The 15,664-nt window shown below is 38.9% G+C and overlaps 1 protein-coding gene across 1 annotated transcript; it reads right to left on the bottom strand.

The window, feature by feature from the left end:
• Positions 1 to 1,293: 1,293 nt before the first annotated feature.
• Positions 1,294 to 8,417, bottom strand: ptger4a (prostaglandin E receptor 4 (subtype EP4) a). Its single transcript, XM_062998726.1, has 2 exons — positions 7,629 to 8,417; positions 1,294 to 1,845 (listed from the first exon to the last, which is right to left on the bottom strand). The coding sequence occupies exons 1-2, from the start codon at positions 8,415 to 8,417 to the stop codon at positions 1,294 to 1,296; spliced, it is 1,341 nt and encodes a 446-aa protein (XP_062854796.1).
• Between the last annotated feature and the right edge of the window lie 7,247 nt (positions 8,418 to 15,664).

The raw sequence follows: 15,664 nt of genomic DNA, 5'->3' as shown, positions 1-15,664 counted from the left end.
GTGTGTTCGAAAACCTTGTGAGCTGCCTTGCTGTCTTATGGCCTACGTAGGCAGCTGCCTGAGTAGAAAGGATTCTAATAAGTCATTAATTTATAAGTCAGGTTACTCGAACACACTACTTAGACAGCGATTCCATCAGTTTTCGCTTACTTAGCTAACACAGTTAGCCTCAGGCATTTAAACCAATGGGATGAGGTGGCACAACACGCTAGCATGTCAACTAACATCTCCCTCTGTGTACCAAAAATGGTTAAATTCACTGACAAGCCCGAATTTACAAATAAACGACACTTGTGCAAGTTTATACAAATTAAAAATCAATGATAATATATTTACGTTTGAAAATAACTCCACGTCCATCCGCCATATTTGTAATTTTTTTTTCTGAAAAAAGTTGTGCCGCACTGAATGCTGGGATTGCCTTCATCGCTTAAGGCAGCATCGGATGCTCTCTCGTTATTCTGTCAAAATATCGTTCAAATTTAAGGTGCCTTACTAGGGAGCACTAGGTTTTCGAACACACCCTGTGAATCATCTGTGTATGGCAGGTGGGCATAATACTGTTATCCACACGCCCTGCTGAGCCCTACAGTTTGTTTGTTTGTTTGTTTATTAGGATTCTAACCATGTTTTACACTTTGGTTACATTCATATGACAGGAACGGTAGTTACTCATTACACAAGGTTCATCAGTTCTTAAGGTTATATCGAACGCAGTCATGGACAATGTAGTATCTCCAATTCACCTCACTTGCATGTCTTCGGACTGTGGGAGGAAACCGGAGTTCACGGAGCAAACCCACGCAGACACGGGGAGAAAATGCAAACTCCGCACAGAAAGGACCCGGACCGCCCCACCTGTGGATCAAACCCAGGACCTTCTTGCTGTGAGGCGACAGTGCTACCCACTGAGCCACTGTGCTCAGCACTTAAAATGTCCATTTTAAGACTTGAGAAATAGTGCATAAGATTTTTTAATTATTAAGTCCAGGGGCAAAAAATAAAACTAAATAAAATTGTTTGGCCACTATTTAATTAATTTCTTTAAATACTGGGAACAATTATATCTCTCTGTGACAAATGAATGCTAAGAGGGGACTCTTTATATTCCATTTATAATTTGCATTTTAATTATTATTATTTATCTTCCCAGTTTATTTAATTAGGGTAAAAATAGAAAACATAAAAATGTTACTATGCTAATTTAATAATTAACTGGCCATTAAAAAAACAAATAAATTCTAAAGAAGAGTTACGGGTACTTTGAAAACTCCTGTACAGCTGGCATTAACACTAAATACTTTTCTCCTGAAAGATCACATTTGTTAAAGTCACATGAAGAGGCTGTTCTTTGGAGCTTGCTGGTTGAGCTGTGCTGTTTTTGGGGCATAATTTTGCCTCAGTATCTAAATGGTTCCTTTTGGTGGAATCTGACCCAAGGCCTTTGGAGAAGTGTCCATTTGAGCACGACCAGTTCCGACTGGAATGACAGGTGCCTTGGTAGGGCTCGGTGACGTCAGGAAGATAGAAAAGAGTCTGTGACGTGACGTCCCTTATTTCATTAGACATAAGTGATGGAGTATCTCTGGAGATTACGGAGCTCATTCTCTGGACCCCCATCCAGTGGAGCTTGGCCTGTTTCTGCTGTCCTTGAGCTCTAATTTTGCAGAAGAGACAATTGATGCTTTCTATGAGTCTCAGGAACACTGTTTTTCTTAAAAGGATGTAGATCCATGGATCCAGGATGGGGTTGATTGAAGCAAACCGGATGGCCAAAAGATCTGGATTTTTGTCTAATCGTTTCTCCACTGGAACTTTATGTATCTGGTTGACAAACACTCGCACCTGTAGGCAAAATATTGGAGACGTTATTGTAATTAGTGTGTATACATTATAAAAACAATTAAATTAAACATAAAATGAGAAGCATACATTTAGAATCCACTTATACCGATCAGCCATAACATTAAAACCACCTCCTTGTTTCTACACTCACTGTCCATTTTATCAGCTCCACTTACCATATAGAAGTACTTTGTAGTTCTACAATTACTGCCGGTAGTCTATCTGTTTCTCTGCATGCTTTGTTAGCCCCCTTTCATTCTGTTCTTTAAAGGTCAGGACCCCCACAGGACCACCACAGAGCAGGTATTATTTAGGTGGTGGATGATTCTCAGCACTGCACTGACACTGACATGGTGGTGGTGTGTTAGTGTGTGTTGTGCTGGTATGAGTGGATCAGACACAGCTGGAGTTTTCAAATACCGTGTCCACTTACTGTCCACTCTATTAGACACTCCTACCTAGTTGGTTCACCTTGTAGATGTAAAGTCAGAGACGATCGCTCATCTATTGCTGCTGTTTGAGTTGGCCATCTTCTAGACCTTCATCAGTGGTCACAGGACGCTGCCCACAGGGTGCTGTTGGCTGGATGTTGTTGGTTGGTGGACTATTCTCAGTCCAGCAGTGACAGTTTAAAAACTCCATCAGCGCTGCTGTGTCTGATCCACTCATACCAGCACAACACACACTAACACACCACCACCATGTCAGCATCACTGCAGTGCTGAGAATGATCCACCACCCAAATAATACCTGCTCTGTCGTGGTCCTGACCATTGAAGACAACCATGAAAGGAGGCTAACAAAGCATGCAGAGAAACAGAAAGTGCTTCTATATGGTAAGTGGAGCTGATAAAATGGACAGTGAGTGTAGAAACAAGAAGGAGGTTTTAATGTTATGGTTGAAGTTGAAGAGAGAGAGGTAACAGTCCAGATTTAGCACCATCTGATTTGCACCTTTTTGGAAGCTTTAAGTGGAAGAAGATTTTAATGTGATGATGATGTGAAAGCAGCGGTGCATCAGTGGCTACACGCTCACCCAAAAGGTTTTTTGTTGATGGCATTAAAAAGTTGGTACGACGCTGGGAAAAAGCATCAGAAGGTATTTGTTTTTAAAATTCTTAATGAACACAGTTTTAAAAAGTGCAGACGTTTTTTGAAGAACCCTCGTATATACTTCTGTTTAGAGTCACAGCTAAAATACATGATTAAAGGCAACCCTTTACAAAATCTCCCACCTCTCTCTCTCCAGCTAATTTGGTTCATTTTAAACTCAATGCCATTTTATTTTACTCACACAACACTGGGGTCTCTGGGACCCTCCAAAAAAACAGGCAGTAAAGTCAGTATTAAAAGAGCACACAGGTTAAGATGGGCAGAACAGTTGCACAGCAAGTGGTCTTAACGTTGCACAGCACCAGGGTTCTGACATTAAGAATGATTTAGGTATTTTGTTGACTTATTTTACTGGGAAATTTGACTTCTTTTATTGGGGTTCGAATCACGAGCTGTGCTCACAAATACAGAAGGCGCATGTTGTTTGTGACCCTAGCCGTTGAGGGACACATATTATTGCTCCCTTAAAGCCAGTCTCAAGCCTGATAAAATAGGACGAGGGAAAGTAACCAGTGTAAAACCTGTTCCAAATCTAATATTCAATTCAGTTCTTTTACTGGGAAATTCAACCATGTTTTTACCAGCTCTAACGCAGGCCTGTGCAGATTCATCACGGCCTGACTTGCTGCAATACATGCCAGTTAACATTTTTGTCTTCTGGCAGAATGCCACTTGTACACTGTAATTTCTCCATTCATGATGGGAAAGTTTTATCCTGTTGATCAGGTGATTAGTCACAATAATTAAATTTAATTCAGGTTATTGTCATTAACAATATGCAGGCACACGTAAACAAAAAGAGGGTTGCGACTTCACCAAAGAAGAGGGGTTTAAATACAAGGAAAATATAGAAAAAGAGATGAAGAACATAACAGAAAAGGCAGGTAGAAACACTAATAAGAGTGTAGATTTGCATTGGCATGTATGGGATTTATAGAAAAAATCCCATGTATCCTTAGATTGCTGTCTGCTTAACCTAGAGTTGGAAAATGTGTACTGTAGAAGCTGTTCTGTAAGTCGTTTTGGATAAGAGCATCTGCTAAATGCCAACAATGTAAATGAAAATGTATTTATTTATTTATTTATTTGGGATTTTTACGCCATGTTAAACACGTGTGTCATTTAATGGCAGGAACTGGGTATTATATATCTGTATTTTTTTTTATCTTGTCTTTATCCTTTGGTCCATTTTATATTTTCATTTTTATGGTTGCGAGGTAGGTTAATACTGTTCTTGTGTTGTCTTCTGTAAGGATTTATTTTATGGTTTCAGGCATGTGCACTTGTTGTCTTTCCTTTGTGTATTTAGGGCATTCTATCTATGTGGTTTATAGTTGTAAGTGTTTGGCAGGTTTCACATGTTGGTGGGTTTTCTCCTTTTACCAGGTATTGGTGGGTTACCCTGGTGTGGCCAATTCTGCATTTTGTGTTTATGGTTTGGTCTATGTGTCGTCCCTGGTGAGTTCTTGGTTTGGTATTAAATGAAAATGTAAAAACATGTGCAAATGGCAAATGTACTGTGTAAACATCAGTACTGACACAAAGGAAATGTGCTGTTTCACATGATGGATGATAAATGACTGTATACATCAGTGTTTAAACAACACTTTTTCAAATAATGAGGTAGTGTGTATATGACAGGAATTTGCAGCTGTGCAAATAACAAATAAGTCAAATGCAGTAGGCAAGAGTGCAAGATCTCAAGGTGCAGAATCGGGACGGGGGGAGTGGGCTTGTTCAGGTGTAAACAGGATAGTCAGTGGTGAATAGCCAGGTTTAGATGTGTACCAGCTTGGAGGAAGAAGGTGTTTCTGATCCTGGTCGTGCAGACTTGGAGATTCCTAGCATCTCCCAGAGGGAATGAAAAATAAGTGGGATCTCTGCTGATGCTAAGACCTTTGCGAAGGCACCATTTTAAAGTAAATAGCAACATCTCTGAACACATAAAATATTTATTATTCATTTATGTGTAGCATAATGGTTAGAGAGCTCTGGGGGTTCGAATCACAAGCTGTGCTCACAAATACAGAAGGTGCATGTTGTTTGTGACCCTAGCCATTGGGTCCTGCAATCCTGCAAGTCGAGACTGCCGTGCCAACAATGCTGCTCCTGCTAGATGTGAAGGAGTACCTGGCGTGTTTGCACCAAAAATTTTCAAGAACTCACTATGGACTTTATCACAGACTGGACTGAATAATGAAGAACCCCAAAAATTGTTTGCTAGTTATAACTTTTAGTTCAATTTAATTTTGTCTATGTATTTATTTAAATTATCCTCCAGGCCACCCAAGGAGGATGTGGGACCCTGCTGAGTCTGGTTCCTCTCAAGGTTTCTTCCTGTAATTTTAAGGGAGGTTTCTTTGCCACTGTTGCCCTCGGCTTACTCAACAGGGGTTTTTGGTCTGTTGGTCCTGTATTCTGTAAAGTTGCTTTGAGACAATGTCTATTGTAAAAAGCGCAATATAAATAAATTTGGCTTGACTTGATGGTTTTATAGTTTAACGAAACACTGTCAGGTTACATCTCCAGTGCAGACATAAGAAAGACAATAGTGCAAAGACAGTAGACAAGGGGAGAAGGGATGTAAAGAAAAAAAAAGACAAGGTGCACAGACAGGTTTGAGGTACAGTTAAGAGCATAGGAGTTTGGTGTGCATTGACTGAGGTGTGTCACAGTTTTCACATTTACAAAAGTGTACAATGCAGGCAGGTGAGTATGTTATTGAATGATCCACTGTGGCAACCCCTAACGGTAATAGCCGAAAGGAATTGTTTATTCAGCCTATGAGGACCGAACATTAGAAGGTGGGAATACACCCTGAAAAGACGACCACTCTATCACAGGGCATCAGACACTTACTTACACCTAGGGGTAATTTAGATTAACCAATTAATATGTTTCACAGACACAGACATGTTCACAGTGACAGAAGACAGTGTCAGTGCATTAACGGATATGTTTTTAGTGGTGGAGGTAGACTAGAGGACGTAGAAACCCACACAGATTAGAAGTCAACATGCAAAACTACCAGGGATAAAATGATACACTCTACCCACAATGTGATGCGATTCACGATACAATTTTTTCCCGATTTTTTAAATAGTTTCCTTTTATTATTTCTCTTTAAAAAAATTAAATATTGTATTTGTGCTTATCTTTTATTTATCTAAATAATATATGTCATTTTATTTCTGAGGTATGCAAAACAATGCTGCACATTTCCCTTTTTGTGTAAAAAAAACTGAAATGAAATAAATCCCACATTAAAAAAATATATGAATAATACAGATAAAGAACGTATCCTTACATAAATAAATCTGGCTAGAAAATTCCGAACCTGGCAACCCTGTAGTGACGCCAACCAGACGAGGTGAATAGCACCAGTGCCCTCTGCTGTTTAAAGTGAATATCGATTCATTATACATGTCAACCGATTTGAATCGTTACACATGTGAATCGAATTTTAACTGTCTTGGGGTGCATCGTTACATCACTAAGGACTACACATCCTCAACAAGTGGGTCGGATAAATAAGAGCTGGCATATCATTTCTGACATCTTTTTATTTTAAAAAAGCCTGTTATGTGCTAGAAAGGTATTATTAATTGATAATTTGGCAGGTCCAGACAAGACAGTCTTAGAAATCCCATAAATGATACATTATATGGCCAAAAGTATTTAGACACCTGACCATGAGCTTGTTGGACGTCCCATTAGACTGACCTCTTTTCAGTCAGAATAACAGCCACTCTTAAAGAATACGTTGAAGTACAGTATGTATGTGGGAATTTGTGCCCATTCACTCAAAAAAGCATTTGTATGACCGGGTACTGGTGTTCATCTAGAAAGCCTTAACTGATGCTCCAGTTCTTTCCAAAGTTGTTTAATAGGGATGAAGTCAGGGCTCTGTGCAGGTCACTGGAGTTTCTTTAGACCGAGCTTTTATTTATGTATTTACAGAGCTTGCTTTATACACAGGGGCACAGTCATGCCAGACAGGACAGACCTTTCCCAAGCTGTTGCTGCAAAATTGTGAGCATATAATTTCCTTTAAGGAACTGATTTATTACACCTGTTAGGAACTGTTGCGGCTTAAACACATTCAAATAGTAGAAGGGGTGTCCTAATACTTTTTCCATAGGGCTTATTAGCAATAGTAAATGACTGTCTATAAAGCCTACACAGTATTTTTATTAAACACAGATATTCTCCATAAATATACTATACTATTAATACTGATTTTTTTTCATTATTATTATTGTAGTGCATTGTGCCAGTTTACCATGGTCAAATAGGGCACCACAGTTTAAGAACCACTGCTTTATGAATTGACTTTGAATTGCTTTACTTCCTGCATTTAGATTTGTTGAAGCAATTTCATCCTGAATATTATGCAAGGTCTGATAAGTGGAGAAATAGAGAACTTATGCCTGGGGCGTAACTACATACAGACAACTAATCCACCAAACATCTATAAAGCTACTTTATATTGCTACTTCCTCATGGCATATAAGCAGTTACAATAATTTAATCAGGGTTTATGTACTTCTTTTTTTCAAGTCATTTATGAGTAACAATCAGATCTTTATCTAAGCACAACAAAACTACTTTGTAAAACTGACAAACTGTTGTAGATTTCAAAACATTCACACAAATCAAACCAAACTTACCACTAGTGGAATGGAGCAAACAAGCACCACAGCAGAAGTGGCAATGAGCAACACCACCATGTGAATCTCAGCCCCAGCCAGACGCCCAAAACTGCGCTTTCTTCCGAACTCGGTGCCTCTGCCCGGATCAGAACCCAGCGACATCCTGCGCACGAACCTCCTGTGCATGCGGATCAGGGCTCCACACACCACCACATTGCAGATCACAGTGACCAGGATGAGAAGAACGCTGACCCCGGCGTACATGTATGAGAAGGCGGCATGCCTGACATTTTCACTATTCCAGTCGAGAAAGCACCAGGTGTAAGGGTACTGCATGCCGACCTTGCCGAAGCCCAGGCTGGGCATGGCGCAGAACACAGCGTTGGATATGTAGATGGCTACCAGCGCGCCTCTGGCTAGCCTCAGGTTCACATAATCGTTGTAGAAGTACGCGTGGTTAATGGACACGTACCTCTCCACGGACATGGCGCAGATGATGCTCAGTCCGGCCAGTGAGAAGAAAAGCAGAACAAATCCGAAATACTGGCAGAGAGGCTCGCCCGCCGGCCATGCGCCCTTCACATAAGTCGCAATAGTAACGGGACTGGCAAGAATAGTGCCCAACAGATCCGTAACCGCCAGGCCGCACACCAGCGTGTAGAACGTCGTCTCCTTTTGCTCTTTCCTCGACTTGCACAGAACCACGATGGCGATCAGGTTGCTGATCACGCCGAATATGAACATGACCACCGGGACTGTGGGCTCAGTTCTGATCGGGACTGTGCTGGGCACAGTAACGTTGGACATGGTTGGCGCGCCTCCTTGAGTTTCGCAAACAGTTCCATGCGCTATGCCATTTTACACAAGTGCGAACGTTTTGCGCACGACAAACGCGGCTTTTCAGCACCGAGCTTGATACTATCGAGTTGATTGATCGTGTTAGAAAACAGAAGAACGCTTTCCTCGAGAGCTCAGTCAGCTTTCTCTCATTTTGGGCGACCCGTGGATCGCTTTGTTGCGCTCGCGTCTCAGTTTTGACGCAGCCGTGTTACAGGAGCAAAGTGGAAAAGTTTTGAAGTTGCTCCGCCTCTGATTTCGTTACTCAGACTTCTCTTAAGATATGGACTGTAGCCAGATAACAAATCTACATTTATATACTGTCTTTAAATCATTTAAGTAATATCACTCTTTACATAATATATAATTACTAGTGAATTAAAATGTATAAAGTCCTACAAATAATATATAGCACGTTTAACTACACTTAAACTAGTCATTTATTATAATCTGGATTAAAAGATAGTTATAGAAACACATCTTTTACTAGCTGAGCTGTAAATTATCCAAGAGATTAACAGAAGTCCTGCATAAACTAAACGATGTGCTCAAGGTGGGATCAGGAGATCAGTCAGATTAATTATTGAGGGCTTTAAATGTCCTTACCAAGATATTTAGTTAAAGTTTAGGGCAGCCAGTGCAAACCAAATTCTCATTGTAAATGAATTATTAGGTTATTTTTCCTGTTTGATCAAAATATTCAGGGCTACATGAAAAATGTTAATGTCAAGCATACTTATATTCAGTACATTTGAGAGATTTAAAATGTTATTTAGTTCAATAACAGCTTTGGATATTTCTGCTTGTTTGTTTTTAAGTTTGTCTAGTTAAGATGTTAAGATAAATACAATACAATAAATACAACACAATAAATACTGTTGGCCTACAGGTATGCTATGCTTGTGAAAAGTGTTAACCTTGCTCACCAACTTACAAACCTATTTTGGGAAAGGTTATTATTGTAAAATGCAATATTTCTTTATTTATTAGGATTTTAACATCATGTTTTACACATTCATGACAGAAACGGTAGTTACTTTGTTACACAAGATTCATCAGTTCACAAGTTTAATGTCACAGTCATGGACAATGTAGTATCTCCAATTCACCTCACTTGCACATTTTAACGTCATGTTTTACTCTTCGGTTACATTCATGACAGGAACGGTAGTTACTCGTTACACAAGGTTCATCAGTTCACAAGGTCATATCGAACACAGTCATGGACAATTTTGTATCTCCAATTCACCTCACTTTCACGTCTTTGGACTGTGGGAGGAAACCGGAGCTCTAGGAGGAAACCCACGCAGACACAGGAAGAACATGCAAACTCCACACAGAAAGGACCTGGACCGCCCTTCCTGGGGATCGAACCCAGGACCTTCTTGCTGTGAGGTGACAGTGCTACCCACTGAGCCACCGTGTCGCCTGTAAAATGCAATAAAAACAAAAATCTTTGAATTGTTGGGAATTTAACCGATTAACAGACGTCCAATGATTTCACTGACCAGCATCACTGTATTTTGTAGGTATAAACAAATTTAGAACTTGATACACTTACCCAAGAAAGATAATTGTTTACCACTGTGCTACATCAATAACACGTTTAAATCATTTTGGAACTGAATATATTAAGTGTTGCAGTTTTGCAAGTGGACTTTCTGCCTATTCCTGCTTGATACAAGACGTGGTCAACAATCTGTGCTTGCTGTGGTTTTATTCTCCGCTTCATGAAGTGCAATACATTAGCCAAAGTAAACAGAATTGGACTACAGGCAGTCCAGTCACACACACCAATCAGTGTCTTCAAAGCCACACTAATGTAGCATAAAAACCATCCAGCTGGTCCTTTTCATTTTCAGCACAGTGAACTCAGTGTCCAGTGGACTTGTCTGACCTCAGCTGCACCAACCTGTTGTCTGTTTTTCCAAAGAATTGATGTATAGATTTATCTTTGTGCAATAGAGTTTCAGCTTGTGGTGGGCTGTGCAAAATTACAATGATTTTCTGAAGTACACTTGAGTCCATGTGGCTATATTTATCACAGTAGCATGGCAGTTTCTCACACACTGCCATCTGAGGGCACGAATGTCACACACATTCAGCAGTGGTTTCAAGGCTTTTTCTGGATAACCTGAATATTTTACAATATTATGCACAGTAGGAAATGAGGGAAAAAAATGATTTTTTTGCAGCTGTGCATTGAGAAATGTTTCTGTTGAACTAAGTGACAATTCTCTTACAGTATGTTTTGCACAAATTGAGTTATGACACATATTTGTTTACAAAGACTGAGCATTTAGTGAATCCTTTTTATAGCCAAAAAATGATACCCACGACACCATTTACAACTTGTAAACTTTCCATAAACTTTTTACTCTTATTTTCTTTTCTATTTTTTATTTGAGTTTTTTTATGTGTACATATTTACAAAATACAGTGAAGTAAACCAGCCAAAACATTTAGTTTATTTGTGATTTATCTGTATGTTTAACAAGGTGCAAGAAAATTAACAAATCATAGACTCTTGGTTTATTGCATTTCACAAAACCTTTCTAAACTGGTGTTTGTACCCACAATGGTTTTATGTAGAAAAGCAAGGTTTAAGAAATTCATGTCCTAAGAATTTTGTCCTATATAATAGCTTTTGTAGGTAAAAAGGCCTGAGAAATCAATGGCAGCTCGGAGAAAATGTGTTTTAAGAGTGCTGAAGTTGGTATTCAATATATGTGCTAGAAAGTAGGTGCAAAAATGTGTGGTGTTCACTATGGGAGGGGTCACAGGTTATTGCTGTAGCCCTTCATTGATATATTGCTGATTAATAACAGTGGATTTTAACTGTGCTGAAACAGCAGCCAACAACAAGACTCATCGCCTGCCATCATGCATTAACATATAGTACTGATAATGTAGGTCTGTAGCACATGCAACGCTTTCACAAACCACAAACATCACTAACCACATGTAATAAAAATACAAATAGTCACTTAAAATAATTTTTGATGCCTTCTTTACAATTTTTCAACTTGCATGATGGTGAATAGTTTTCTAATGGCCATTAACTGCTTAGCGATGCTAATGAAGAATGTAATTTATGTTTACTTGTTTTTAATTTAATACTTTAGTGTTTGTGGTCTGTGAAACGATTTCATTGTGCCATAGAATACTTCACACTGCAGCACAGAAAACCTGTAAAGCTTTAAATGGTTTTAAATCAGTCCAGTATCACAGAAGCTCTTAAAAACTGGGTTAATTTATTACTATAAGGAGAAGACAATAGTCACTAATGATGCCTGAGGCACCAGGAGTCCCAAAAATATACAAGTATGTTTTACCTACTGATAATTTATCAAATGGCAACAAGTAGGTTCTTTGTGGTGTAAATATATAATTGAAAAAGTAGGGGGCTGGGCTGAGCAGCCACATGAACAACAACGATTGGCCTGTTGTTCAGATAGGGGTGGGATATTAAAGCTGAATAGGGACTCTCTCATAACTAATGCAATTACGACCTCTGCTGGTTGATTGATGGCGCCTGCACAGAGATGGGGAAAGAGTGTTGTCAGGGTGTGTCTCTCCATACACAGTGCTGATCCGCATTGCACTCTACAAAGTGTAGGTAAGAACATGCATACGGCATGCTGCCCACGTGTTGGAGGGGGCGTGGGTTAGCTTTGTTCTCCTCAATCAGAGCGGGAATTGGCATTGGTGGAGAGGAAGCATGACGCAATCGGGCAGTTGGACGTGCTAAAAGGGAGAAAAAGGGGAGAACATTTATAAACAAAATATAAAAAGAAAAAGATGGGGGGAAATGTTCAAAGGGATAATCATCATGAACTAAAAGTAAAGAAAATAAAACAAAAGGTTTTCGAACAAAATTCCTTATCATTCTAGTGCATAACTAGTTTAGCTCTGAAATAAAAGATAAAAGACCTTTTATCCATCTAATCTAAGTTTCCCTAATGGTCACAGAATACAAAAAGTGAAACCGTGAACTATTTTAACTGTATCAAGTGTCTTCATTTGTAAACATGAGTATCAGACATTTTGTGCTGCCATTTGCCAATCTTACATTACTGAGCCCAGTTGATGGCACAAAGTTGCCAACCATGTTTTCAAAATGGCTATGGTCAAGCTTGGAATGGGATTTTTAGCTGGAAATGGTTTTCCATTTGGCACAGTTAGCAAGTTAGCTATGATTTTAATGAACTTGCACTCTTCCAAATTTTTAAGTAATTTAAATTACAGTGGTACCTTGAAACGAAACACCCTTTGTCAAGAAATTTGTACCCTTAAACTCAACGTTTCCCTTAAACTCAATGTGTTCAGTTTGTTTTTTAAAAATGTGTTTATTTAATTTCAAATTAACAAGGAACAGTCGATTTGTTCAGCGCTCAGCTTGAGCGGTGCGGTAAAACGTCATCAAAATGTGAATATGAGACGAATCTGCATGTTTGTGTAATAACTGTCAAATCCAGTCTGAAAGTTCCACATGTATCTGTGTTGATCTGGATTTTTCTCACTGTTTCGCTTTTCAACTTGTGTTAGAGCTTGAGGTTATGAGAAATTGAAAGAATCAGCTTTTTATTTCAGTGTTTTTATTTTATATTCGTGTTATTTTTAGTGTATAAGTGTCTAAAACAACCCCATTATTTTACATTAGCCTATAATATATGCAGTTCCACGAGACCATGGACGCATTAACAGGTTTCCCAAACATCCTTATGGGAAAAATACCTTGAAACTCAACGCCTGTTAGTTTCAAGGTACCGCTGTATATACATTGGAAGCTAAGCTGTCTGAGTGTTTAAATTTAGTTTCTTCAGAGGTCAGACAATAAAAAAACTTGCAGATCAGTGTCTAACAAATTCAAGGTTTTGCAGAGGCTCCTTGCAAATTGCACTTCCACCTAAAGTTTAGGTTGAAAATCTACAGAACACTTTAAATCCCTTTATAATGAACAGGACTCTGTGTATTAACTATTCACATGTAAGAAACATCATGTAAATGCAGCTTAAGGGCCCTCTCAGTTGAATATCTCATGGGCCCCCAGCTGAGTCCTGCAAAATGTAGCCATAGCTATCTTGACAGGTAAATCTTTCGGATAAGAGAAAGAAAAAATAAAGTAAACACAGCCCTAAGGTGTTCCTGTTCTGAGCAACAGGTCTTGGGAGTGTCAGTGTGTGTTCACTTACCTGGAAAGCTAAGTATCAGGTAACACAGGACCAGGTCAACCTTCATGTCCTGAGGTTAGATGATAATCTGTACCTTCACACATTCAGACAATAAAAATAATGAAACAAAATAAGATGGGCAATAAAATACAACACTAGCATCCAGTAGAAGTAAACAATGCTGTTTGGTGGGCACTGAATATGACCGTGTTATTAAGTAAAGCTTGGAAATGTAACTTAAATAAATAACCGTGAACAAAAGTCTATAAAGAGTAAGTAAGCACAGTTGTTTATCAGACTGTTGAAGAATGTGGTAACGTTCCAGACTGACAGTATCATTAAGAAACTGTTTGCTCTTTAGGTGCTCCACAATGGCTCTATATATACATAATTCCAGATGAGCAAGATTCAGGAACACAGACATTTTTATGGCTTTCAGTAGCGCTACGCTTGTAGCTGTTCAGACATGTTACCTTCAATTACTTTGGTACAGGTATGATACAAGACCATTCTTCAAACACACTGCAGCGGACACTGAAAGAGGCGTTCAAGGCAAGATTAAATATTTAGGATTACTCTAGTGAAGACTGACCTGACAGAACACAAAATGGGTGCCTATGATTCATATACTAACAAGATAAAGTATGTGAACCATCACCAGGACTTCTAAATTAATGACAAAGGTTGTCTAAATCTTATTCAAAGCATAATAATAATTATGATAATAGTTGCAATTGAAAGTACATGCATTAAAACATAATTCATTAAAATCAGAGCTGAAAAACATATATAACATATGTAAGTAGCAAATTGTTTCATATGGGTAAAGCTAAAAATAAGACACAAGTATTTCTAATGACCCTGGGTATTGTTTTGTACATCAACAATTAAGAATGTGTTTATGAATGTTTATTAATACTGCTACTCATCCAAAGAGTGCATCTTAGAAATTTTACACCATGAGCACATTCTAAAAATTAGGAATAAGGAAGAGTTGCTGCTGAACAATGAAAAAAATATTTATTTATTTAGATGTTTTACACCGTGCTTACACAGTAGTTATATTCATGGCAGAAAAGGTAGGTCAAGTGTTGTTCTTATATGTTCTTTAGATGCGCTCTTTTAGACCAGTTATTTCCAAAAACTTAAGGGAAAAAAAATATTTACCTTAAATTACAATGCTAGTTTTGGCACTGCATGTCAAGACCAACTGCAAAGCATGGTGACGGTAGCATCTTGATTCAGCTTGCTTTGCTGCTCTAGGGTCTGAAAACTATTAGGATTTTAACGTCATGTTCTACACTTTGGTTACATTCATGACAGAAATGGTAGTTACTCATTACACAAGATTCATCAGTTCACAAGGTTATATCGAACACAGTCATGGATAATTTAGTGTCTCCATTTCACCTCACTTGCACGTCTTTGGACTGTTTTATCAGCTCCACTTCCCAAATAGAAGCACTTTGTAGTTCTACAATTACTGACTGTAGTCCGTCTGTTTCTCTACATACCTTTTTAACCTGCTTCCACTCTGTCCTTCAATGGTCAGGACCCCCACAGGACCACCACAGAGCAGGTATTATTTAGGTGGTGGAGTTGCTGCTGTTTGAGTTGGTCATCTTCTAGACCTTCATCAGTGGTCACAGGAACGCTGCCCACGGGGTGCTGTTGGCTGGATATTTTTGGTTGGGGGACTATTCTCAATCCAGCAATGACAGTGAGGTGTTTAAAAACTCCAGCAGCGCTGCTGTGTCTGATCCACTCATACCAGCACAACACACACTAACACACCACCACCATGTCAATGTCACTGCAGTGCTGAGAATGATCCACCACCTAAATAATACCTGCTCTGTGGTGGTCCTAGGAGAGTCCTGACCATTGAAGAACAGCATGAAAGGGGGCTAACAGAACATGCAGAGAAACAGATGGACTATAGTCAGTAATTGTAGAACTACAAAGTGCTTCTATATGGTAAGTGGAGCTGATAAAATGGACAGTGAGTGTAGAAACAAGGAGGTGGTTTTAATGTTATGGCTG

Source organism: Trichomycterus rosablanca, chromosome 7 (genome assembly GCF_030014385.1).
Source record: "Trichomycterus rosablanca isolate fTriRos1 chromosome 7, fTriRos1.hap1, whole genome shotgun sequence".
Lineage (NCBI taxonomy): Eukaryota > Metazoa > Chordata > Actinopteri > Siluriformes > Trichomycteridae > Trichomycterus > Trichomycterus rosablanca.
Note: the sequence above shows the minus strand (reverse complement) of the source record. Positions and strands in the feature narration are given on the sequence as shown.